The following is a 26864-nucleotide window of genomic DNA, read 5'->3' as shown; positions in this document are numbered from 1 at the left end:
AAATAATGAAACAGCAGAAAAGTTTTACCTCGGTATTCTGAGTGTTACCAGCTGCTGGGCTGAAGTATAGGGTCAACAACTACATCAGGGACCACACACAAGGAATATGATCTCTGCTGGACATAATTTCAGCTAGTGAAGCTATGATTCTGGTATTTCCATACTAGAAAAGGTTTACATTGCTTAATTTGTGCCAGGCACACAACTGTTAAAGGCACAAGGCATCATTCAATTTGTTCCTATTTGTATACTTTTCAATTGCAGGGAAGATACAGGAAATGCCTCCTATCCCTTCCTTCTGATTGCTTAGCAATAATGACTAAGTGGTTAAATACCCTTAGCTACAGCAGCACCTCTGGATCTGCCTAATAAACCTTGGAACATTCCTCCATGTTTTGCTTTATAACTTATAGGAGTCTAGTGGTCTTACTTTTCTTTATTTACTGAAAGCTAAGAGTCCAGGCCTCCTACAGGGTGGAGCAGATAAACTTGAAATTGTTCAAAGTTCTACCCCAGAGTGAACCTAATGCACCTTTAGTTCACCTGGCAATTATGGGAACTACTTTCAGGTGTAATTCAGAGATTCTTGAAACAGCTTAGGAAACTTCATTTAAGTTTACAAATTTATTCCAAGCACTTCCAAACATCTACCTTGGCTGGTTTTGCCATTTTTGGAAAGGATTATCTGACTAGTAGGAATTGAACAAGTGCATGGCCACGCTAGCTGGGGCTGATGACAGTTGTAGCCCAAAATATCTGGAGAGCACCAGGTTGCTGAAACTCTTCTAGATTTTGTAATGGGGTGACAACTGCAGCAGACAGGATAGCAGCTGCAGTAGACAGCCTTTAAATATCAATGGGCTTCTGTTGAATATAGAGGGCTGAATGACATCTTGCGTGTTCCTCTCTGCTGATGGTTTGCTGACTTTTTTGTCTGAAAGGTGCTCTCAGGAAATGGCGTCAAGTGAAGATCAGCAATTGAAAATCACCGGTGTCAGTGAAGTTAACTCTTTATTCAAAGAAACCAAAACAGTGGAGGCTTAGTGATCCCAGCAACTCTTCCCAGTGTGGCAATTGTGAGGACTGAAGGTTCTTCCCACAGCTGCCTAAGTCCCCTCCTCTCCGGGGGTTTTTCCAAGCAATTGGAGACTGTGTCTGTGTGCAACCAATCTCTCCTTTGCTCCTTTCATTTCTCTGTGTGTTCTGGGAGACCAGCGGGGAGGGGAGCTGGTCACAGCAGGAGGGGGAGATTTCCTGGATTCTTCAGCAGTTTGTCTTCTCTTAGTCTCCTGACTCCCCTCCTCTTCTGCCTCTAGGTTCTAGAGTGCTATCTGTCCCAGCATCAGCTTGTTCACTAAACCCTGCTGCCTCTTCAGCTTCCGACACCACCTCCTCGCAGTCTTCTCCCTCTGACCACATATCGCCATCCCACCACCAACTCCCTGGCTCTGAGCCTTCCTCCCTGGGGGGTTCTCCAGCTGGTACCTCCCACTACTCCTCTGCCAGTCCATGACATGAGCCTACGATCAGGAGCAAAGGAGTAGTCATATGGGGCTGAAGTTTTTCCTTCTCGGCTAATTACCTACTCAAAATCTTCTCTCACAATTTCAGGGTTGGGCCATGGGCAGCTGAGGTGAGCCAGGGACCAGAAACCTTTGGACATGTCAGAACTACAGTTTTATTTGCACTGCATAGAGATTGGTTTTGTTTAAAAGTTGCTTAAATAAATAATACACTAGAAGACAAAGCAGGAGGCAGGACTGAGGAGCAACCCAGAGGGATTTTTTGTGGGAGAAGCCATTTGCATTAAATATACGTTATGGATATACGTCTGGCTGTGCTGGCTCTTAATGCACAAAGTTGGCTCTCAGCAAATATTGCTCTGTGCTTACTGCATTTCATTTTACTTTTTCTTTTAGGCACGATCAACCAAAGAGCAACGTTGGGGAGGTGCCCTCCTCTCACGAAATCATTCCATGGAGGAGGAATTTGAAAGAGCAAAAGCAGCTGTCGAGGTATTGTTTGACGTTTTGGAAAATGTCCCGCCTGAAGTCGATCTAGCAAAGCAGCCCTTTGTTTAATGCAACAAAAGCACAACCTGGCATTAGGCAATTTGAGCTAAATGGAGCTAAAGTGATTGTGTTTCCATTGGAAAAATAATGGTGTGATCCTCAGCATGTTTCTCTGAGACATGGTTTCAAGTAGATGCGCTTAGGAGTGCCACCAAAGGGGAGCTTCTAGCATAAACAGTTTAAAGCACAGGAGTGTTCTTGCTAGCCATTCATCTGAGTCTGGGGTAAATATTTTTTTAAAATATGAGTAACTAGGTGAGCAAAAGACCTAATTTCAGGTACCGCATATACCTGAGAATAAACCGAGTTTTTCAGCACATTTTTGGTGCTGAAAAAGCCACCCTCGGTTTATACTCACGGCCAGCGGCGGGTAAGGGATGAGCGGCGAGAAAGAGCGGCGAGAAAGGAACAAGCGCTCCTTCCTCCTCCGCGCAAAGGCAGTGGAGGAGTCCCCGCCCCTCCCTCCCCAGCTAACTCTCCGGGAAGGCAGCGTCAGGCAGCTTCTCTGCCTCTCTGCCTCGGCCCCAGTCCTGAGCAGCAGCCTCGGCAAATCCTTTCCAAATCCTTTCCCTTTCATTCCTTCCGTCTCAGCAGGCAGCGTCTCTCTGCCTTTCTCTCTCTCTCTCTCTCTCTCTCTCTCTCTCCCCCCCCCCCCGTGTCTGGATCACTTTCCCCCATTTAAGAGGCTACACTAGTAAACCCCCCTCCCAGAGAGTAAAAAAGGTGGGTGATCCTTGCTGTTGCCCCGTTAAGGTGAAGGATCGATAGGACGGGTGGGGGGGGACATCTGCCAGGCTTTTCCTGCAAGCTCTTCCTTCCTTCTTCAACCCTCCACCCGATATATTCTCCCCACAGAGCTTGCCTCTCTCTCTCTCTCTCTCTCTCCCTCCCTCCCTCCCTCCCCCTCCCCCTCTGTCTCTTCCTCTTGTGATACTCCTTAGTTCACTTATGCCTGGCAAGCAGGGGCGTTCTTAGCCCCTTGGCTGCCGGGGGCGGGAAGCCAAGAGACACCCCTGGGGGGCGGGGCGTGCGTGCGTCATGACGTCATGACGCATGCGACGCCCCGCCCCCGGGGGTGCCGGGCGGCGGATTCAGGAGTCTTTGCGCGCTGCAAAAACTCCTGAAGAAGCCTCCGCCCGGCGGCAGCACCCCTTCTTGCCGCGGCTGCTCGTGCCTGCGTGAGCAGCCGCTGCAAGAAGGGGGGCCAGGCGGAGGATTCAGGAGTCTTTGCGGGCCGCAAAGACTCCTAAATCTGCCGCCCGGGCTCCCTTGGCGCAGCGCAAGTCAGGGCAGGGAGAGGGACGGGCCACCTCGCTGGCCTGCCCCTTGCTTCCATGCCGAGCTGCGCCGCTGCAAGGGGGGCTATTTTCGGCGCTGCTGGGGCGGAGCTGCAGGGGCGGCCAGCGAGGGGGGGTGACACCCCTCCTCGCTGGCCGCCCCTGCGGCTCCCCCCCCGGCAGTGCCGAAAATAACCTTTTTTTTTAAAAAAAATAATTAAATAATAAATCCCAGTGGGCGGGGCTGGCCCCCCGATGTGTCACCCCAACAGGGGTGCTGCCCGGGGGCCCCCCGCCCCCTCCGCCCCCCTGCGACGCCCCTGCTGGCAAGTTGTGAAAATTATTACGATAAATGGCCTCAAAAGTTTTGCTTTTTAATAAATCTTTTTAGCAGCACCTCCTCCTCTCCTTGGCACAGTAAGGACCCCCACCAGTTGGACAGCAGCCACATAAAAGGAGCTGTGAGCTCAAATCAAATTCACACCCCAAGTAGATTTGCCTGGGGGCAGGGATTCAATTTGCATCTTGCAAATCCAGTGACATTCTTTGGTTTCAAAGGAAGAGCCTGTGTATTTCAGTTCTTCACCTCAATGGCAAAGGGAACAGGAATAAACAAAAGGTGCCTTTTGCAAGCTGCTCTCTTGAGCTGGTTTAGGTACCCAAAGCTTGCCAAATTATAGCAAACTGTTAATTGTCCTTTCTTACTGTAATTGCTCCTCTGGTTCCTGGTTTATGCTCTCTGGGCTGTAGCTCAGTATAGATCACCTGCCTTGCATTGCCCCAGGTTCAGTTGCAGGCATGTCCAGGTAGAGTCAGAAACTCTGGAAAGCTGCTGCCAGTCAGTGTAGACAATACTAAACAAGATTGACCAATGGACTTAGTATAAGCACAAACATCTCTCACAAAACAAGTTTGCTCCATCTTCCCTGTGCACAGCCCTTCAGATACAACAGAATAACAGAACCATTCACAGAGTTGGAAGGGAACTGCCAGAGTCATCTAGTCCAGTGTTTTTCAACCACTTTTCCGCGGCACACTAGTGTGCCGCGAGATGTTGGCTGGTGTGCCGTGGGAAAAATTGAAAAATTACTTTATATATAGTCAATATAGGCACAGAGTTAATTTTTTTAACATTTTCTAATGGTGGTGTGCCTCGTGATTTTTTTCATGAAACAAGTGTGCCTTTGCCCAAAAAAGGTTGAAAAACACTGATCTAGTCCAACCCCCTGCAATGCAGGAATCTTTTGCCCAACATGGGGCTTGAAACCACAACCCTGAGATTAAGAGTCTCATGCTTTACTGACTGAGGTTTGTTTATGTTTCCTGTTTTCTTTTCCCAAGCAGAGATGATGTGCAAATGTGGTGTCAGCTCCCTTAAAAAAGGGTCAGCAACTCGGGGGAACCTTTCCTTAAAAAGGTCAATAACTTTGGGGTTCCCAACTCTGGGAAAGGGGGGCACGCCAGATATGCTTAAGAAGGCCCTGGCGGAGGAGGAGGGCTGCTTTCAGGCTGCTGCTCCTTCCTCCTCCGCTGCCTTTGCCTCTAAGTTTCCCCAGGTTTTGTGGTAAAATTAGGTGCCTCGGCTTGTGTTCGGGTCGGCTTATACTCGCGTATATACGGCACTTCTTGCAGCAGGTTACCAGACCCCCCCAATCAGTGGAAGGGTGGTTTCAGACTTTTGCAATTTTTCTTTGGGATCCCATCACATTTTACAAAGCTCGGGTTGCACAATTAAAGTTTGGGTGGAGCTTTTGCACAACAAACTTGCTTCTTCCACAGATTGGACCTTTTAGGCAATGTTAGCTGTTTAGTGAGCGTTCATTCTGATTTGTTTGCGATAAGTTATTTGATTTTTAAAGTGTATTTATTCATTTCATAAAGTTTCTATACTGCTGGATCGCACGAAACCTCAAACCTCACATTGAGCAATTGTCACCCGCATTTCCAATATGTTCTTCCTTTGCTTTCCTTATTACAAAGTCTGCTTTTTTGTAAGATGGGGTGCTGGGGGAGAGTTGGTTGTGCAAGAGAACCAAATGAACTATAATTGTGCAACCTCTCTTTGTCAGTATGCGATTAAATCCCACTTGAAAATATCAACCATCTGGAAGTGCCCAGAGAGAATGGGCAACGAGAATTGCAGGAGCGAGAGAGAAGAGGGGAAACAAACTTTACATACACACACACACACACACACTCTGAAACATGCACCCAGCCAGTTCAGTGTGAGTCCCTGGTGAGGATCACGAGGTTGATGCAAATAGAGAGGCACTCAAATCAGCTGTGCAATTTAGACCCTGGTTATACACACAAGTTTCCCTTGCTGTGTTGGGAAGATCTCACATTCTTTTGTTTCACATTTACTTTTCTGGGGGGGGGGGGAAGTGGTTTTTATTTCTATATTCATACAGAACATCTTCCCTCATGTGAGAACAATAAATAAATGTATGCACCGCTGCTGTGTGCAACACACTATTTTGTTTTGCATTTACGAAGGGTGCCCTACCCCATGCACACACACCCCAGCACAAAAAATATCGGTCCTGAATGCCAGACTACAGATCTGCTCCAAATCCTCCCTTGAAATTGAATTTGGGAAGGAGCCTTGAAAGATAAGTTTATTCTGCTTGTGGTCTCCGGAGCTCAGCCAGAAGTCTCTTGTATCAGCAGCATGTAGTAAAACCATTTATTCCAACCAACGGCTTCAAATCTAGGTGAGGAAGAATTGCTGTTCTCTCATTTTTATGCAATTGCATTTGCTTGTTTATCTCCAGCTTGATTCCAAAAGACTGAGAGATGGTGTTGTGGCTAAGCTTTCCCGATCTTCTTCTGCCAATCTGCCTTCAACCTTTCCTCCAAGATCTTTGCCATTCTATTCACGTTCCCCTTGATTGACAGCATCCCTGATACTCCGAAGCTGGGCTTTCTTTTAGCACAACGTGAAATGATTTAGCAGCTTATATGTGGCTTGGGGTGAATTTTTACTGTACTATTTTCAGGGACCTCATTGGGATCCGGACAGTGTCCCTGTTCAATGCAAAAAGGCTGGGCCTGGCCACTAAGAGACTATGCCTAGGGAGACATTTTCAGAAAAGCATAAGGCATAAGGCAAAACCTAGGCAGTTAAGTCAGAGCATTGACTAAGAACGCTCAGCAATTCGCACAGGCCTTGGGCAGCTGTTTCCACATTCAGGACAACTGTTTGTGACAGCCCTTCAAGGACTGTACCACCTCAGAATGCAAGCAGGCATGGGATGTGTAGCAGACTGACACCGCTAACTGCCCCCAATTAAATATGGCAGACCCACTGCACGGTACGATAATTAAATAGATTTCTACAATTTACCACAGGGTATCTTGCCTTGTCTTATGTGAGGGAAACTTCAGTTTACAGTGTCTCGGGCAGGAGTTGATCAAAGAAGAACATTTTTATTTACAAAAAGAGAGAGAGTTGGTGAAACAAAGTTGGGTCAAGAGATGCGTTCTTTCAGGTAGAAGTTAACTTATTACAGTACTTAAAAATAAAGATGTCACAGGCTTAAACACAGTAGTAGGTGCACAGCTTTTCTTGAAATTCAGTTACTCAGAAATCAGTTGTTACACTTCAGTTTCTGTCGTTGGGTGTGTGTTTTTAGGAAACCCCCAAATTTGTTGAGTGGAATTCTGAGGGACTGCATCACCAGACTCTGGTCTGGTTCTGCTGCCTGTCACTGGGTGTCACATGACTGAAGTGCCCGCTATGCCTTTGGAAAAGTAGCTGTTCAGGAAAAGTGGTCTGCATACCCTTCTCCCTGACATGCTAGCTTTCTGTGTACAATGGCTCTTTGATATTCCCAACCAATATTGACTTGCATGCTGGACCTTGTGCGCTGCCTTGTGCTAGTCCTCATTGAATCATCTGAGTGGCACAGCTGGCAGGAAGAGTCTGATCTCTGGCAGGAACAGTCAGAAGAGGTGAAAGCATCTAGACCTCATTATGTTCCCAACAATGTCTTTGGGGACACAATAGGACCTTGAGGCATTGTGGATCTGCTGAGCTTCGCTTTGGAGGCTGCGGAGTTCTTTTCCCCCTGGGAAGTTGACATTTAGGAGGGTGGAACTGACATATACACCTCCAATTTTGGTTGGCAGATCCAAACCCAATCCAGACCAGCCCTATTACTAGTGACATTTTTACACTGTCTGTGTTTCAGGGCCGCATTAAGCATTATTTACACTGCCAGCTCCGTGGACTAATGCAGAGTAATGGTGCTTTATGAATCATAAATAAAATAATAAGGTGTTACTGAAGCCATTCCTGAAAAGTGCTTTGAACATTTGAAATGTGCTATATAAATGCTAAGTATTTTTTTCTTATTATTCCTTAAACCCACAATTTGTTTTCTAGTACAGATCATGCGATTTTGTGGGTTTTCTGGCTATTTAGCAGGGAGTGGGGAGGGGACTTTATTTCTCTTTTGAATAAAACTCAGGCTTCAGATATGCCTAAAATGCTGGCAGCTATGCTTTTCAATTATGAAACATTATGCACAAAGTAAAGAGACTCTTTTTAATAGCATCCTTTCTCTAAAACATTTTACCTAGAGAGATAATTAAAACATATTCATATTATGGCCGGGGGGTGGGTGGGAGCGAAGCAGCTATTAGATTGGAATGTATTTAAAATACAGCTTACTTAAAATTGGGGTGTAAAATGAAAAGAAGATCAGCTGTATTGAACTGCCACTGCAGTGTGACTGAAAGGGCAATAAGGCTATGATTTGATTGTTTTCTGATGATTAGGCCTATTTAGATTATATCCTCCTGCCATCTCAACACCCTCTTCAACTGTACTGATTTGAGCAGGACACCCCAGAATTACAGAAGCCACTTATGCTTCTGATTGGATCCCAGAATGTCTAATTTTGGCTCCTGCAAGAGGTTGGCCTCAGAAGACACTCATTTTGTGGGGGAAGTGCACTCAATGCAAGTCACCTGGCTCTGGTGAGAGCGTAGCCCCCCAATAGACACGTGTTTTGGGGGGACCATGTTTTCATGTGAGTCACATGACTCGTGTGGGAGCTGGGAGCGTCTCCCTGAAAGACACGCATCCAGATTTTCCTCTGCAGGATGCTGGAGGGCATGTCTAAGCACCTTCACTCGAATTAAGATGGGGAGGCATGTACCCTTTGTCCAACCACCCCCAACACACACAAACACTGGCCTGGTTTGCATATCACAATAAACCATGGCTGATTAAACCTTGGCTTAGTGTTATGTGTGAACCCTACTCAGCAGCTTAGCTATGTGGTTTTTTTTTACTGCTAATGAACCACAGTCTGCAGCTATGGGTTGTTGACTTGTGAACTTTGGTTTGCTTTAGCTATGGCTTGGCTTTACACATGAGTCCAGCACCCTTGCCACACTACAAATATATGAAGCAAGAGCAGCTGGAACACAAACCAAACTTGAGAAGCAAGCCATGTTTACTTTGATGATCTGTTGGACAACTTGTGGTTAACCACATAGGTGTGGTTAACAAATAGTTTGGGAGCCAGTGTGGTGTAGTGGTTAAGAGCGGTAGACTCGTAATCTGGGGAACTGGGTTCGTGTCTCCGCTCCTCCACATGCAGCTGCTGGGTGACCTTGGGCAAGTCACACTTCTCTGAAGTCTCTCAGCCCCACTCACCTCACAGAGTGTTTGTTGTGGGGGAGGAAGGGAAAGGAGAATGTTAGCCGCTTTGAGACTCCTTCGGGTAGTGATAAAGCGGGATATCAAATCCAAACTCTTCTTCTTCTTCTTCTTCTACTACTACTACTACTACTACTATCCGTGACTTAGTGTTATGTGTGAACCAGAACCTTGTATGTAGAATGTAGCAGCTGAACTGGAAATTCTTTGCTTCTTTGAATGCTGATTCTGTGAAACAGACATAATCCAGATAAAAATTGTGGGTAGCTGCCCTGATCCATTTGAAAAGAAAAGAAAAATCCAGAAGCAGCAGTATCACAATCCATTTATTAAAACCAAGGAAAATGTCACAAAGTAGTGAGCAAGCTTTCAAGTGCACCAGAACCTTTATCCAGTCTGACTGTTGAGCAAAAAAAAAGCAGGGGGTGAGGGAGAGAAAATATATTGCTGGGTGTGGTGGAAAAGCTCTGTCTGCAGTTTATACAGTAAGTGTTTTAAGACTGAGTGCATGCGGTGTTATGTAGACTTAAACAGGTTAGCCTGTGTCCAAGTGTAACATACATCTTGGGTTACACAAGAGGCAACTGGGACAAGGAAGCAATGGGTGCTGTCCCTTGAGAATCTAAATTTGGACACAGGTCCCTTGGAAGGCAGACAGGAAAAGTGAATAAAACCACAGGTATTGTATATTTGGAAAGTTGTTTGTTCTTTGTGGATTTGGACACTTCTTAAGATACTGCATTTTGCATGATGGTTCTTGTAATCAAGGAGCAGTTTTTTGTTGCCATTTGGGCACAGTTGGGTGCCATTTTGCAACACGATAATGAACTGAACCTTTAAAAACTGCACTGATTTTAACCAAATTTTGCATGATTGTTCCTGAGATCAAGGAGTAGATTTGCGTCCATGTTTGAATACAGTTGGACGCCATTTTGAATCAAGGTGGTGGATTGAACTTATCCAAACGGCATTGATTTTAACCACAGATTTCAAGACTGTGCTGGGGGCGTTTTTTGTTCCTTAAAATTCCCAAGCAATGATAAATGCAAAGCAGCTAGTAGTCGATATATTAGCAAAGCTCAAGATTAATTGTACGTGATCCAGGCAACTCACCACCTTCAAAGGCTACATACATCACAAGTTCAAGAGGATAATGGATTTATTTGAACATGCTATTTCTAATTTCAGCAGTTCTATCCCATGCACAATTCAAGGAGCATAGATGAATCGAAAAACAGCTCTCCATCTTTCTTCGGGTACATAGGTTCTACGGAGTATTACTCACATAGGTTCTTTTCTCTTTTTTACCAACTGCTGTATGTATGTTGAGTGGTCTGCTGCCAGTGTGGTGTAGTGGTTAAGAGCGGTAGACTCGTAATCTGGGGAACCGGGTTCGTGTCTCCACTCCTCCACATGCAGCTGCTGGGTGACCTTGGGCTAGTCACACTTCTTTGAAGTCTCTCAGCCCCACTCACCCCACAGAGTGTTTGTTGTGGGGGAGGAAGGGAAAGGAGAATGTTAGCCGCTTTGAGACTCCTTCAGGTAGTGAAAAGCGGGATATCAAATCCAAACTCTTCTTCTTCTTCTCCTGCCCCAGATTTATTTGTAAATTTGCATGCAGAGGAGGGTGCTTTCAGAAGGGGGCAGCTTTCACTGCACTCACATTTCATGGAATTCTCTATAACAGTTAATTTTTGTTGTCAGCAAAATGCAGGCTAAGCTACAGCAAATCCTGCATCACGAAGAACAGATGCTGCCTGCAAGATAAAGGGCTTTTGGCTAAAGAAACCCAACTCCAGTATGTGAAAAGAAACATTAATTATAGAGACCTCGGACCAGTTGCCCTTCTGCGGAGATGTTTCAGTTGGCTGTTTATTCCTGGATCAAAGAAGAGAAACGGAATCCAGCTCTAGTGGTGCAGCTTGGATGGAATATCCCTGAAATTAAATCAAAGTGCCCAGTGAATTAGCATCGGCGCGACAGGGATATGCAGATCTAAATGAATTCGCCTTGCCAAGTCTGGACTTTGAGAGGGCTCTTGCAGAGCTAGATAGAACTGAGAGTTTGGCTGCATATTGTACATGCCATGTGAAAAGGAACCAGGTTATTGTTCATAACTCTAATGGCTCTGTCCCGACAGTCAAGAAAAACTAGAGATCCTTGTCTACGTTAACATATTATTTTATGTTTACAAAGTATGCCAGCCTTCACCAACCTGGTGCTATTCAGATGTTTTGGACTATAATTTCCATTTGCCCCAGCCCAGCCCACTTTAGTTTTAGTCCAGAACTGCTGGAAAACATGAAGATGGGCAAGGCTGAGATACAAAATATAACATCTCCTTCCATCTTATCATATTATGTTGTGTTGGGCCTTTGGGTTTAACTGGAAAAGCCTCAAAACCAGTTTAGCACTTGGAGTGGTGTCCAGCTACGCTTCCTCTGCGTTTTCCTGCTTCTCCAGTGCTTTTGCAGAGTTTTTCAAACTTCTTACTTCTTCTTCTTGCGCAACGGTATGTGTGCCTTGTGCCAGCAATAAATTCCACAACGTCTGGGTTGTTTCAAAGTATGCAAGCTTTAATTACAAACATATAAATCACGGAGCTCCTCTCCGGGGCTCACGGACGACATGTCCGCTCCGTGCATTTTTAAAACTCTCTAAGGCTGCATACACACTATGCCTTTTAAAGCACATTTGAAACAACCCTTTTCCTCCAAAAATTCCGGGCAGCTTTTTTCCACCGCTAATTGCAGCATGGGGGCCAAATCCCATCAAGATCAAGTCTAGGGAGGGAAGGAAGCGCCTCAGATTACATTTTAAAATAAGCCATTGAATTAATGTACATGGAATTAATGTGCCCTCAGCTGCACTAATAACCAGAGCAAAAGCAAAGTGAAAACATCCCTCCCAGACCCAAAATGTAGCATGATGAATCTTTAAGGGAATCTAGATCTTAGCTGAACCAGCAAAGTGTTTGCATTGTGAATGCTGGTTGTTGCGATTGCCAAACTTTAATTAGCAAGCAGTTATAGTTCTATGTACCCACAATGCTGATGGATTATTCCTGGGGCTCTGGCTGGTGATTTAAGACAATCCTGTTTATGATTTGCCTTTTTCATTTTGCATCCAGGAGAAGCAGAGCTAAGCAGACAAGAGACACCGTAACCTCATGTTGTTCCCAAATTGCCCGCATAAAACTATATTGCTTGGACTTTATTAAGGAGGAAGTGCAGAGAGCATAGTCCAGTTTTATTTAAACTGCTCTTTGATAAGCCCCTGGGAGGACTGTCAGACTGTGAATTCAAACCAAATCATGTTCGCAAGCAGGCAGACAGAGCCTGCCCTGCCTTTACAGTTTGGTAGCATTCAGAGCTGAATTACCTCTAGATTCTAAATACTTCTAATGAGTTGCAAAGTCCAAGTTACGTAAGTCTAGCAACTTAGCTGAATTTTGCGTGGACAGGCGGAGTCCCCCAAACCCCAGGCGACCCCTGAGCGGAATAATGACACAAGACAACGTGCTATGGGATTAAAATTGGCCACAACTTTATTAAGATTCAGATGTAGGGAGACCTTGGCTCAGGCATTGGGTGTTTATTCTTCCCAGCCCCCAGCCAGGGATCTGGGAAACTGCAGGGTTATCCAGAATGTCTGGGGATTGGGCTAGCTCTGGATAACATATGTTCAAGCAGATAGCCCGCCCCCCATTTTGCCGCCACTGGTGGGGGAGAGCAATGACAACCTCTCGGCGTATGGACAATGCCTCCCCCCAATACCCCTTTAACGGAGAACCCTGTTATCGCCGCCACACTGGGGGCGTGGAGTCACCGCCCCACGCCCCCCCCATTTGACTAAAGGATTCTGCCCAAGGCCTGAAACCGCCAAAGCTGTGACAAATTGCTACGGGAAAGGCGAAACCTGCCAATGCAGGGAAATTGCTTTCCGGCCCTTCAACAGCGGCCTTGGCATAGCAGCGCCTGTGTGCCTGTGGAAAAAAAGGTTAACCAGTAAAGTAAGCGTTAATTGAGGGAGTGGAGGGTGGGAGAAGCTCTGGAGTCGACTGCTGCTTCTCAGGTAAGGTACACTCTCTATTGTGTGGGCTGGGTAGTCCCTCCCCTTACCTGGCCAATCCCTTGGCGACGCCTCCCCCAGGCGGGATTGGACAGTTAGCTGGGTAGGCGGAAACCCCAGGTATCCCTTCTGGGGGAGGGTGCAGCCAGCCAAACTACCAGGTGTCGCCCAGGAATTCAGGGGGCTAAGCACGACCATGCAAACGTCGCCCCCTATTTAATGTGGGGAGCGGTCATTAGTAGCAAGTAATTCCTCCCCCTCCCCACTTATTGGGAATCCTGGGGGTTCTATTCCCTCTCATTCCCTTCCCCACTCCCGAAACTCAGGTATACCCTGACTCACCAAGAACGTTAACAATCAAGGAGAAGGGGGAGAGGAGAAATTCAATTCAGTTCACATTTAACAATCAAATTCGCACTTCCCGAAATGATATGCAGCCATATCCTGTAAACTTCCCATTTCTCCAACCTTTGCAGTGCAGTTCTCCAGCCAAGTAATGTGTCCCAGAATGGGTATACTAGGGTGAGAGAGCCTTTAGCAAAGGTGTCATGGGCTTTGAAGATGCTCGAACTCAGGACGCAAGGGAGAAACGTGCTAAGAGGAAGGCACGCTTGGCAAATCCACACCATGATCAACTCCTGCCCGGAAACCAATGTCCCCACTGTGGAAGGACGTGTGGATCCAGAATTGGCCTCCACAGTCACTTACGGACTCATTGTGAAAACCGCATTTATGGAAGACAATCTTACTCGGCTACGAGTGATCTCCAAAGAAGAAGAAGAAGATACTAGGGTGAAGTGTGCATAAGCATGCATATATTAGCAAAGAGAACATACAAAAATGCATTATATAGAACTTTTCGGGGGGGGAAGTTGTTGAGGTTTTTGGCAAAATTGACGTTTTTGAGCTATTCTTAAGAAACATCAAAAACACCACTGCTGACATCAGTTGTCATACATCCAGGTTTTCCTAGACATTTTGCCGCTTTCTGCCCAGGCATTGCTTCCGACTAAAGTATTCTGGGTATGTCTGGACATATGGCAACCCTACATTGTATTAGGGAATATTATTTAGCAACATTTGCTAAATTTGTGTATATTTGGCCAAATTGCATACGAAAATGCGCACATTATGAGAAATTTGCTTTGATGGATTTTCATGAGGACAGTGCAGACAGATTTGGAAATGTGGGTAATTGAATTTAAGACTGGGAAAGTGAGACACTGACAGATTCATGCATCTCAGGCTTGAACTGCAAGGCAAAACTAGAGGTGACAAAGACCACAGCCTCACAGCTTGCAGCGTGGCATTTCATTAAGGTGCATGGAGTGAAAAAAGGTGAAAGCCAGCATTGCATAGTAGCTAGAGCCTGTTATGAGACTTCCCGGGGGAGGGCAAGTTGTTAGACTGACCCCCAGGCAGGAACGAAGCCTCTGTGCCTTCCTGGCTACTCGAGTCCAGGGGCACATCAGTAATATGTGATTGTTCCCAGCTTGCAAGAACAACACACACAAGCCAGTGAAGGCTATAACTTACTTTATTGCAGTTAAAATGCAGAATATGTATCTGCGTAGCCAGTTCATGAATTCAGAGCTGTCTATACATGCGTCCAGCATCTCTGAGCCAGAACAGAAAGTAAAATACATCAGTACATTACAATAACATCACATGTGTGGGAAGGCTGGTATGGCCAGTGGTTTTCCCACAGTATGAAAACATGACTCATAGTCAGGTGACCTCGCTTCTTGCAGCTCAGTTTGTAATAATATCACAACAGAGCCTTGGGCTAGGACTGGGTTCAAATCCCACCTCAGCCATGAAGCTGTTTGGGTTATGGTAGTCAAAACAAAATAATTATAATAATAATAATAAATCATTCCAGTAGCACCTTAGAGACCAACTAAGTTTGTTCTTGGTATGAGCTTTCGTGTGCATGCACACTTCTTCAGATACCATGCATGCACACGAAAGCTCATACCAAGAACAAACTTAGTTGGTCTCTAAGGTGCTACTGGAAGGATTTTTTTATTTTTATTTTTTTTTTGTTTTGACTATGGCAGACCAACACGGCTACCTACCTGTAACTGGGTTACGGTAGGCCAGTCACGTTCTCCCTGCCCAGCTTACTTCATTCGTAAAGGTTTCCAGAGCAGTTGTTCTGTTACTCTGTTGCTGAAGGAGAATAAAAATTAGCTTGTGGTGCCTACGCTAACAAATTTGTTATGGTATAAACTTTCATTGACTTATGCATCTAACGAAATAGACTGTAGTCCACAGAAACTTGTGTCATCATAATAAATATGTTCCTTTTTATGGTGCTGCAAGACCTTGTTTTGTTTCTGTTTTGTAAGGCTGCAGCGATGAAAAAATGAGGGTGGAGGGGAGAGTCAGATGTGCTGTCATGAGCACTGTAGATATAAGTTTTAAAAATGCATTGGGAAATCATCCATTGGTCGCTGTACTGTGTATGCAAATGTTCAGGCTTGGTAATGTTCAATTTTTCCTCCCTTGACTACTCACCTTCTGCCCTCTCATCAACAGGTAGTCATCAGCATTACTTTGCATTTTTATTTGCCATTTTAAACAGGTGGCCTGGGATGAATATCCACCAAGATCAGCTGAAGGCATTAGGTATTCAGAGTTTGGAATTTTAGAAACAGGGGGGGGGGGGGGGAAACGAAAACAGAAGATGCAGTGAAGCTGAAAGAAGTTTTTCTCTCTCGCATACACTTTTTTCTTCCTCTTTTAAATCTTGCTTTCACTGTTTTCCTTTTGATTTATCCTCTCCCTAGTCAGACACAGAGTTTTGGGATAAGATGCAAGCAGAGTGGGAAGAAATGGCTCGCAGAAACTGGATCTCCGACAGCCAAGAAGCACAAGGCCAAGCGGCCGTCTCCATTAATGAGAAGGTAACACTGATGCTGTGGAGAGAGAAGGCTTGTATGACCGCTGGGTTGCCAGGGGCAACCATGGAAACTTGACTAGGCCAAAGCCCTTGCCAGTAGCTAGAGGAGGGTGAAATAATTTGGCAAATGCCTTTCTAATTTGTTCCAGTGGCAGCTTTTCAGCACCAAGCCAGGCATGCAGGTTGCCGCCCGCCACATGGCAGTGGTCCCAAGGTGCCTCCTGTCTCTCTCCTCTGTGGCATTTAGTAAGGCAAAGTGAGGGAACTCACAAGACAACGAGGAGAGGAGTTGCAGGGATTTATTCAAAGAGTATGTAATGTGAGCATGAAAGAGGTTGAAAAGAAGACAAGTGTGTCCATCAAGTTCCCCACTTCTGCTGCTGGAAATAACTGCTGTGGCTTGGGCTGATGGGAGTTGTGTTTCCAAACATCTGGAGGGCTTCACCAAGTTGGCGAAGGCTTTATTATATTCTTTAATCAACATCAATAACTTTTTATGCTCATGTACAGCAAAGGGGGGGGGCAGGATGGAGGTTCATTCAAGTGGTCAGTGGATTTGTGCTTGAACATGGAAGATGACCTATCCACTGCATTAAAAAATTGTATTGATTCTTATTTGCATTAGAAATGAAAGCAGGAATTAAAATGCAATTAAAAATCACACCCCATTTCGCACAGGCATTTACCATTGCTATAATAGGCAGAAAGATCATTAAGTTGTCCACCAAGACCTGTCAGCTGTTTTCAAGTGGTCTGGGGGTGGGAAGTTTGGGAACCACTGGTGCAGGAAATGAGCAATTAAATTCTAGGCCGTTTTCGCCTTTTTGAGGTTCTGTGCCTCAATGTCACCACATTCATTCTCTCTTCTAGGGCTATTATTTTCATACAGAGAACCCCTTCAAAGACTGGCCTGGCGCTTTTGAGGAAGGCCTCAAAAAGCTGAGGGAAGGGGACTTGCCCCTGGCCATCTTATACCTGGAAGCTGCTATTCTCCAAGACCCTCATGACTCCGAGGTATCCGCTCTGGTTAATATTCTGAAACTGGAATGCGTTGGCTTGAACTTATTTGCTAATAATGGAAATAAAACCTTTAGCGGTCATGCTTAATATTATGATCGACATGATGTCTCCAGTCCTATCAAGCTGGATGGGGATACACCATTGTATTAAAAGGGGAAAGTTTACAATTTAAGGATAAACACACATTTCACATCCAGTACAAAGCCTGAAATATATATTCAGTTGCATCAGGTGTTTTAATCGGCGTAATTTGACCAGGAGTCTTATGAAGACTGGATGAGAGTCAACAAACTAAAGCTCAATCCGGATAAGACTGAAGCCCTGTTAGTGGCTGGTTCCATTGACCGGATGGTTGGGAGGTTGCCTGCTCTTGTTGGCATTGCACTCCCTCTGAAGAAGTGGGTACACAGCTTAGGGGTACTCCTGGATCCTTTGCTGTCACTTGAGGCTCAGGTGGCCTCAGTGGCGTGGAGTGCCTTCTATCGGTTTTGGCTGGTGGCCCAGCTGTGCCCCTATCTGGACAGGGATAGCCTAACTTCTGTTGTCTATTATTTTGTTTATTGTGTATTTTGTGTTGTGAAGTGCCCTGTGATCTTTGGGTGAAGGGCAGTATACAAATTTAATAAATTTAAATAATATGCATTGACATTCTGCCAGCTTTTGAAGATGCACCTTTGAGCTCTCAACCTAAGTCGCCTGTTTTAATTTTGTGCTGTTTTTACATGATTGTTTTACTAAATGTTTCACTTATAGATGTTTATGCTTAAATGTTTGTGTAACTAATTTTATACTTTGTGAGCACCTTAGAAGCCTATTTTGGCAATAAGTGGTATTATTATTATTATTATTATTATTATTATTATTATTATTATTATATATTAATAATAATTCCTATGTCACACTTAGGTATTTCTGATTGCTCCCTGGCCACTAACTCTATGGCTGTCTGTCAGGCTCAATGAAAATTCCCCAAATTATATTTTCAACTTTTGCTTGCATTTATTTGTTTTTTCTGGACTTCAATTTCGTAACATGACTTGCAAAGCAACTTTTTATCATCATTATTTCATTATTTATTAAATTTGTATACTGTCCTGCAGCCTAAGATCACAGGTTGGTTCACAACATAAAAATACAAAATGAGAACACAAAATACATAAGAAAACAAGGTAAAGGTAAAGGGACCCCTGACCATTAGGTCCAGTCACGGACGACTCTGGGTTTGCGGCGCTCATCTCGCTTTATTGGCTGAGGGAGCCGGCGTACAGCTTCCGTGTCATGTGGCCAGCATGACTAAGCCGCTTCTGGCGAACCAGAGCAGTGCACGGAAACACCGTTTACCTTCCCGACGGAGAGGTACCTATTTATCTATTTGCAGTTTGACATGCTTTCGAACTTCTAAGTTGGCAGGAGCAGGGACCGAGCAACGGGAGCTCACCCCGTCGCGGGGATTCGAACTGCTGACCTTCTGATCAGCAAGCCCTAGGCTCTGTGGTTTAACCCACAGCACCACCCACGTCCCTCAAGGAAACAAACACATACCAATAACCCTCCTGCCACAAACCCAGTTAAAAGGGCATAGAATCTTAATCAGCCAGAGGCCTGTTTAAAGAGAAACATGTTCACCTCATGCCTGAAGATATGCAATGAAGGTACCAGGTGAGCCTCCCTTGGGAGAGCATTCCAAAAATGAGGAGCCACTACAGAAAAGGTCCGTTCTCATGTTGCCACCCTCTGGACCTCTCATGAAGGAAGCACATAAAGAAGGACCTCAGATCATAATTGCAGGGTCAGGGCCGCTCATATGGGGAGAGTAAGTCCTTGAGGTATTGCAGTCCTTTCGATATGCAGCTGTGCAGTAATCTTACCATTTTTATGTTGCAGGCCTGGCAGTACCTTGGGACAACACAAGCTGAGAATGAAAATGAACAGGGAGCAATTGTTGCACTCCAAAGGTAAATGGTGTTAATTGCTGCATAGATAATCTCAGCTCTAATTTTTTAAAATAATAATAATAATGAAGAAGTCAAGTTTCTAGTCCTTAAGGCAGTGAAGACACACTTTAAAGACTGACCACAATGCCTGGTCCTTGCCCCTCCCCATCAAAACAAATTTTGCGAAGTATATGTAAGTTTGCTTTAATTTGCATCAGTGTGAAACCGCGGTGTGCCAAATTTGAGCCACCTTGGTGCAGAAACCATTATTATTAATATTTAAGCTCACACAGTGCAGAGGCTTAGGTATCCTTAAAGGGATCTGCAAAACTTACTGGTAATCCAGTATGTTATTGAATCAAGCAAATGGGAACATGGGAAAAGGCAATGTCGTCCGGCAAACACAACCAAGGAACTCGGCAAACAGGAGGCCTGCTTGGTATTCCTGGCACTTGCGCACTTTCTAAAAGTTTATCTCTTCATTAGAAGTGCTCCTTAATTGAGCTAAACTCAATCCGACAGCCGCATGTTAAGTATGTGGTGATCATTTCTGCTGCTGCCTCTGTTCCAGTACTAGGCAGATAACAGTCGTGCCACATTTTCTAATGCTAGTTATTATTCTCTGCTTGTGCTCAGAAAGTTAGCTGCGTCATATTCATTTTCTCCTCACCCTGAGTGTATACTCTCCAAACCTAATGATATTAGCTGCGTTAATAAGCTAATCCGTTTATCTAACAATGCTTCCATTACTGTAGCCCTTTCACAGGTTAACTCCCTGCATACAATAAATAAACTGGCGGGGGGGGAGGGGCGGGAAGCAAACATGCGCATGAGTCCTGCACCCAACACCACCAAAAAAACTTCCATTTTCAAAGGGGGCTTGTAGGCTTGTGCAGCACTGGATACAACCCTGCTGAGTTTGTAATGTTTTGTATCCTATCCAGTGCTTTTTTGCTACAAAAAGGGGTGCCAGAATTCACCATGAACGCCTCCCCTGTTCATATATATATTATTAAGTTTCAACGATTTTTAACATATACAGTCAAAACACAATTTCGTCTTTTTTTCTTATTTTTGTCGACCTCCCACCCCTTTCCCCATGGAGCTGTTGTTTCTCCCCTTCTGCTTCACCCTATCTTCTATCAGATCATAGCCACAATATTATAATCACCTCCTTTGTTCTCTTATAATGGCAATGGTGCCTACCTGAGAGGTTGCAGAACTGAGTTCCGGCAAAGTCTGGCTGCAAGGGGGGGGGGAGCCCTGGTTCTATCTTATTTTACCGTATACCACTTTTGGTTGTGAAGTGGTTTATAAATCTTGCAAACAAACAAACAAAAGCCATCCCACCATCCATCCCAGGCTGGATAGTCATATCATTTGACTTTAAGATGCCCAAGGAGGACCCCAATGAATTGCTAGGATGCATCTTCTGATTCCAGTGGTGTCACTTCACTGCCTGCTGCTAGAGGTGGTTTTTAGGAACCAAGGATAAATGGTTAAGCCAGGCATAGGGAACCTTCGGCTCTCCAGATGTTTTGGCCTACAACTCCCATGATCCCTAGCTAACAGGACCAGTGGTCAGGGATGATGGGAATTGTAGTCCGAAACATCTGGAGAGCCGAAGGTTCCCTATGCCTGGGTTAAGCCAAGTCTGAAACCCTATGTATACTGTTATGTACTGAGTTGAATAGGATCCAAACTGCAGCAGTCTGATTGGTCCTAGAACAATAGGATTGAGATTGCAGCAGTCTGACTGGTCCCAGAACAATAGGATTGAGATTGCAGCAGTCTGATTGGCCCCAGAACAATAGGATTGAGATTGCAGCAGTCTGATTGGTCTGCAGAAGCCACCCAATCCAGCTCCAGGTGGAAGTGAATCCACACTCTGATTGGCATACAGGAGTATCCCGGAATTAGCCAATCACGTGGGGCCCATTGTGTAAATAGTGTATATAAAGCAAACGTTTTGGGGGAACTGCATTCCTCACTACTATGAGCTGAATAAAGAGCATGAAAGTCACACTGGACTCCGAGTATCTTTCATATACTTAACAGGGCAATCTTAATTATGTCTACTCAGTCCTACTGAAGTCCATGCACCTTACTCCCAGCTAAATGGGGTTAGGATTGCAGCCAAACTGGGACTCCACTGCCAAGTAAACCTGCATTGTTAATTACAAACAAACCAAAAAATAATAAATGTCTAATTATTTTGTTAGCAAAGCCCTTTGTTGGTTCAGCTTAAGTGTTGCATTCAAATGAGCAGGCCTTATGCCAACACATTGAGAGGGATCTAACTAATACATGTTTCCTCTATTCTATTCAGGTGCCTAGAGCTCCAGCCAAACAACTTGAAAGCCTTGATGGCCTTAGCTGTGAGCTTTACAAACACCAGCCATCAGCAGGAGGCTTATGAAGCGCTAAGAAACTGGATCAAGCAGAATCCTAAATACAAGTACATAGTCAGGAGCAAAAAAGGATCCCCGGCACTTACCAGGAGAATGTCCAAGGCAGCAGAAGAAAGGTAACAGAAGGTCTGATAAATGGGCATTACGAGATAGATTTGGGAGTTCTTAAAAGCAGTCACAGTACTTTAAGAGAGTCATGCGGTCTCCTTCAGATGTTACTCCCATCAGTGTGGTGTAGTGGTTAAGAGCGGTAGACTTGTAATCTGGGGAACTGGGTTCGCATCTCCGCTCCTCCACATGCAGCTGCTGGGTGACCTTGGGCTAGTCACACTTCTCTGAAGTCTCTCAGCCCCACTCACCTCACAGAGTGTTTGTTGTGGGGGAGGAAGGGAAAGGAGAATGTTAGCCGCTTTGAGACTCCTTCGGGTAGTGAAAAGCGGGATATCAAATCCAAACTCTTCATCATCCTAGACCAGACTTTTTCAACTTTGGGTTCCCAGATGTTGTTGGACTACAACTTAAATGGCTCAGGACTGCAATACCCCAAGGACCGCCTCTCCCCCTATCAACCTACCTGGACCCTGAGATCATGCTCTGAGGCCCTTCTTCATGTGCCTCCTCCGCAAGAGGTCTGGAGGGTGGCAACACAAGAACAGGGCCTTTTCTGCGGTGGCTCCCTGTTTGCGGAATGATCTCCCCAGGGAGGTTTGGCTGGTGCCTTCATTATACACCTTTAGGCTCCATGCAAAAATGTTTCTTTTCAACCAGGCCTTGGGCTGATTGACATCCCTTTTGAACGTGTTGTGGGAGGGGGGATTTTTGGTTTGCTGTTCTTATTTTAACTGTGCATTTTGTGGGTTTTTAATGTTGTGAACTGCCCTGAGATCTGCAGATGATGGGCGGCATACTAATAATACTAATACAGCTTCTATCAATGTTGGTACTTGGGCTCTCTGATTTCAGCGGTGTCCTGTGCGATGCCAAAATTCACCCCTCCCCCTCTCACTTTCCATTCTGCATCATAGTTGTGGCACCCCCAAGGCTCTGCGTCCAATGTGACCGAATTAGTCCCACTCCCCTATATCCACCTCTGCTTCCATCATCCATAGCCAGCAGGGGAAGCAGTGAGGGATGATGGGAGCGGCAGTCCAACAACATCTGGAAACCCAAGATTGAGAAAGGCTGTCCTAGACCATTGGCCATACTGGCTGGGACTGATGGGAATTCTACTCCAACATACATCAGGCACAACTTTGACTAACCCTGAAGTACATGCTTCCCCCGCAGTGTAAACTTGACTTCACAACTTATCCATCCATGCAATTTGAATGCTAGACTAACATTCTGTCCTACTTCTCCCCTTGCATGTCAGTTGACATCTTTGGGTTTTTCATTAGAGGGTTATGTATGCAGATTCTTGTTCATCCTTTGCTTTACCCACTCACAAACTTGACAGTAGTTACAAAATGGTTTCACAGGCTGAGGGAGGAGGGGAGCTGTCACGCTGATGTCATGGACGCTAGCCCATAGGTGCCCACCAAAACCAGCATTTCACTGGTTCAATCTGACATATCAGAATTTGTAGAACCGGTTTCAGCAGGGTTCACACACCCCCGAGGCAAAAAGAATGGACCATGATTTGAGGGCCAGGATGGCCGTTTCACAAACCCTACACCGCTCTTAAAATGTTACACTTGCCCTTGCTTTGTGCTGCTCTCTTCTTACAGTTCACTGCTGGAAGAGGTGAAGGAGCTATACCTGGAGGGAGCCCATCAGAACGGGGAGATGATAGACCCGGACTTACAAACAGGACTCGGCGTGCTCTTCCACCTGAACGGAGAATTTAACAGAGCAATAGATGCATTCAGCGCTGCCCTCACAGTTCGGCCTGAGGTAAGTTTTACACTTTTGCATTAACAGGCTTTTGACACTTTCCTCTTCTGTCTGTTCTTAAAGTCAGGCCTGCATTAATGAGCTGTCACTCCTGCCATTAATACTCTGGTGCCTGAAATAGAAATATTAATTGCAAGGAGAGAGTCCCATTTTCAAGAAGTTCTATTCCTGCCCCATTTCTGACTGGCCTGCAAATGAATCAAAGTTGTTTTATAGGGAGTTATCCATAACTACGAGACATGTTCTCATGTTCTATGCCAGTTAATGGAGAAGGTAATTAATTCCAACCCACCCACCCCCCTTCGCTTTCCACTCCACCAGTCATTAATTTGAGGCTGCTGGCAAAGAGAGAGAGAGAGAGAAAGCTATATGTACAAGGATTGCACCAACACTAGAAAACTGCCGTTGTGTTTGTCAGGATTATTCATTGTGGAACCGTCTCGGTGCAACCTTAGCAAATGGAGATCGGAGTGAGGAAGCCGTAGAAGCTTACACAAGAGCACTGGAAATCCAGCCTGGCTTCATCAGGTCCAGGTACAATTTAGGAATAAGCTGCATCAACCTTGGAGCATACAGGTGAGAACAGTTCAGCCACCCTTTACATGGAACAGCCGGTTCTTCCCATAATTCTATAGTGGGACCATGAAATGGAGTCTAGAATGGGGCCATGCAAACTGGAGGAGGGTTGATTTCCTAGTGGCTGCAGTTGCTAGGTGACCAGGAGCAGAGAAGGGACCACCCAATTGGTGTCTACCCTTTATGGTCTCACGTATACAGTTAGCGTTTGCCACTTGGGGACACAAGTTGTTTTCTTTCCACCTACACCAGGGGTAGGGTACCTGTGGCCCTCCAGATGTTGTTGGATGGACTCCTGTCCCATCAGCCTCAGTCAGCATGGTCAATAGTCAGGGGTGGTGGGAGCTGTCTTCGAGCAACTTCTAGAGGTCCACAAGTTCCACATCCTGTTCCTACACCCCACCTGCCATGCTGATGGCCATTTTGCTAGCTTATAGCTCAAAGACTAATGTCTAAAGAAGGAATGGGTGTGTGTTCTTAGCCCTTTTCTGAATACTTGTAAAAATGAGTTCAAATGAGCCTGGTTCCAGATGTTTGGGAGATTGCTTCTCTTCCCCACCTGGTTATCATCCCCTACATTTGAGTAGAGCTTCTCCAACAGATCTGCAGTGCAAATTGTGGCTTGTGTAAAGAGGGACACCCTGCTGGACACCCCAAAGAGAGCAGGTGTTTCCTGTCTGCCGACTGGAAACACGGGGATCACTGCTTCCAGACACAGACCCATGAAAGCCATGAGAAATGGGAGGTCATGTATCACCCTCAGAAGAAATGGCCTTTTCCCCCAAGGAGTTTCAGCTGGCTTCTCATTTTCATAACATGCCATTGTCCTGCAAAGCTGGTACACCAGAGTGTACTAGGTCTCCCTTGGTGGAAGAAAGGTGTCTTAGTGCATGGGATGGCATTTTCTTAGATTTATGGGCAGTGGCAGGGCTCTGGATATTTGCAAGTGATTGACCTTCCAGATAAAACAAAATAAAAAATAAAAAAAATCCTTCCAGTAGCACCTTAGAGACTATCTGAAGAAGTGTGCATGCACACGAAAGCTCATACCAATAACACTATCTTCTTCAGATAGTGTGCATGCACACGAAAGCTCATACCAAGAACAAACTTATTTGGTCTCTAAGGTGCTACTGGAATGAATTTTTTATTATTTTTTATTTTGTTTTGACTATGGCAGACCAACATGGCTACCTACCTGTAACTGACCTTCCAGACATTAGACTGCAACTTCCATTAGCCACATTGGGTGGGGCTGATGAGCCAGAGCAATTTTGTAAGGGATTGCATTACCTGAGGTGATTCTGGAAAGAAGTGTAGAAAAATGAGATTGCTGAATATGATTCATGACAAATTGCTGCTTCGGAGAAGTGTTGGCCCCAGTTTTTACACATCTTCTCTTCTACCCAACAGAGAGGCAGTCAGCAATTTCCTCACAGCTCTCAATTTGCAACGAAAGAGCCGGAATCAGCAGCAGGTTCCTCACCCTGCAATTTCAGGTAATATCTGGGCAGCTCTCCGGATTGCTTTGTCTATGATGGACCAGCCGGAACTTTTCCAGGCCGCTAATGTGGGCGATCTGGATGTCCTACTAAAAGCTTTCAACATCGAACCCTGACGCACACAGGGAGAGAGAGAGACTCACACAGAGAGACACTTACCAAGCCCTCAAAAGAAAAAAGAAAGCCCAACCCATCTAGTTCTATATAGAAATAGAAATATCTTTGAATTCCCTGCTTGGACTGAGAAAGATGACGTGGACAATTTGCAGCAGAAAGGGTTCTATGGGATTCCACCAGATCTCCAGAAAATTAAAAGCACAAAACCTTGTAAATATCACCTTGCTCAAGTCCACTGATGGATTCATGGGAACAACAGCTACTATGGTGCATAGGGGAACAGGACAAAACAACTTCACCTGGATATTCCTTATGACATGTACCTGTACAAAGAAAATGGGTTTTGAACATCATGCTACCATGTGCATAAGAGCACAGAAAAGGTGTTGGGTAGCGTTTCCTAAGGAGCTCCTCTGACCCTCAAATACAGCAGCAGAGGAGAGGATGGATGGTTTCTCACTTCCATCTTCCACGGTTCGTTTCCCACATCTGCGGCCTTCCATATGTACACGTTGGAGTAGCTGCGTTTCCTCCACCGTTAGCAACCATCTACGGCTGAAACGTTAATTGGATTTTGATTCTGGAGTCTGGATCCCGTGAAGCCCTCCAAAGCAGAGATCTCATGAGATCCAAGAAGTCTACGCATGGAGAATTTGAAGGTTGAAACATATGCTGTAGGGGATGGGTTGTGCAAAAAGAGGGCCATCTCTACTGCTGCAGCAACGCTGATGCAGGGGATTTCTGTACGTGCAGCAGAACTTCCTCTCCCTCTCCTGTTCTCTCCAGCCTCCTGGGTGCCCTCAAAACCAGCTCTAGATGGTTTGGGGAACCCTCTGGAGCAGATCTTGAGGGAGAGGAGAGGAAACGGAAGTTCTGTTACACCAGCAGAACAGTTCTGGCACAGCATTAAATACAGCTGCTAAGTTGCAATTTGCACTAGAGGGTTTTGGGGGGGGGTATGCATGGGTAGGGCTGGCCCCAACTGTTTGGGCACCCTGGATTGGTACCTGGGTGCACCTCAAACCCCTTCCTGAATCCACAAATTGTCTCTCAAAACCCCTTCCCCGCCAGTGTGGTGTAGTGGTTAAGAGCGGTGGACTCGTTATCTGGGGAACCGGGTTCGTGTCTCCCCTCCTCCACATGCAGCTGCTGGGTGACCTTGGGCTAGTCACACTTCTCTGAAGTCTCTCAGCCCCACTCACCTCACAGAGTGTTTGTTGTGGGGGAGGAAGGGAAAGGAGAATGTTAGCCGCTTTGAGACTCCTTCGGGTAGTGATAAAGCGGGATATCAAATCCAAACTCCTCCTCTTCATTAGAGAGGTAAACCTGTTGCTAAGAATGTAGCCTACCAACGTCTGTTTTCAGTGATTCTGCAGGGATGTTGCGGTCGAAATTGTGAGCTGGTACCTAGCAGT

General features: G+C 45.5%; 1 protein-coding gene across 5 annotated transcripts in view; it reads left to right on the top strand.

The window, feature by feature from the left end:
• PEX5L (peroxisomal biogenesis factor 5 like) overlaps window positions 1–26318 on the top strand; it is a 161533-nt gene extending 135215 nt beyond the window's left edge. For 2 of the 5 annotated variants that reach the window (XM_033150706.1, XM_033150709.1), the window contains exons 7-14: window positions 1920–2015; window positions 15884–16000; window positions 16867–17010; window positions 18901–18971; window positions 21280–21477; window positions 23089–23254; window positions 23673–23830; window positions 25244–26318. In XM_033150706.1, coding sequence (XP_033006597.1) covers window positions 1920–2015; window positions 15884–16000; window positions 16867–17010; window positions 18901–18971; window positions 21280–21477; window positions 23089–23254; window positions 23673–23830; window positions 25244–25448 — 1155 coding nt within the window. In that variant the 3' untranslated portion in view covers window positions 25449–26318. The remainder of the gene's footprint in view (window positions 1–1919; window positions 2016–15883; window positions 16001–16866; window positions 17011–18900; window positions 18972–21279; window positions 21478–23088; window positions 23255–23672; window positions 23831–25243) is intronic. The other 3 variants (XM_033150707.1, XM_033150708.1, XM_033150710.1) reach the window with 2 other exon arrangements.
• Window positions 26319–26864: the final 546 nt, after the last annotated feature.

The sequence above is a fragment of the Lacerta agilis genome, chromosome 5, assembly GCF_009819535.1.
Source record: "Lacerta agilis isolate rLacAgi1 chromosome 5, rLacAgi1.pri, whole genome shotgun sequence".
Lineage (NCBI taxonomy): Eukaryota > Metazoa > Chordata > Lepidosauria > Squamata > Lacertidae > Lacerta > Lacerta agilis.
The sequence above is the reverse complement of the archived record's forward strand: the minus strand, read 5'-3'. Positions and strand labels throughout refer to the sequence as shown.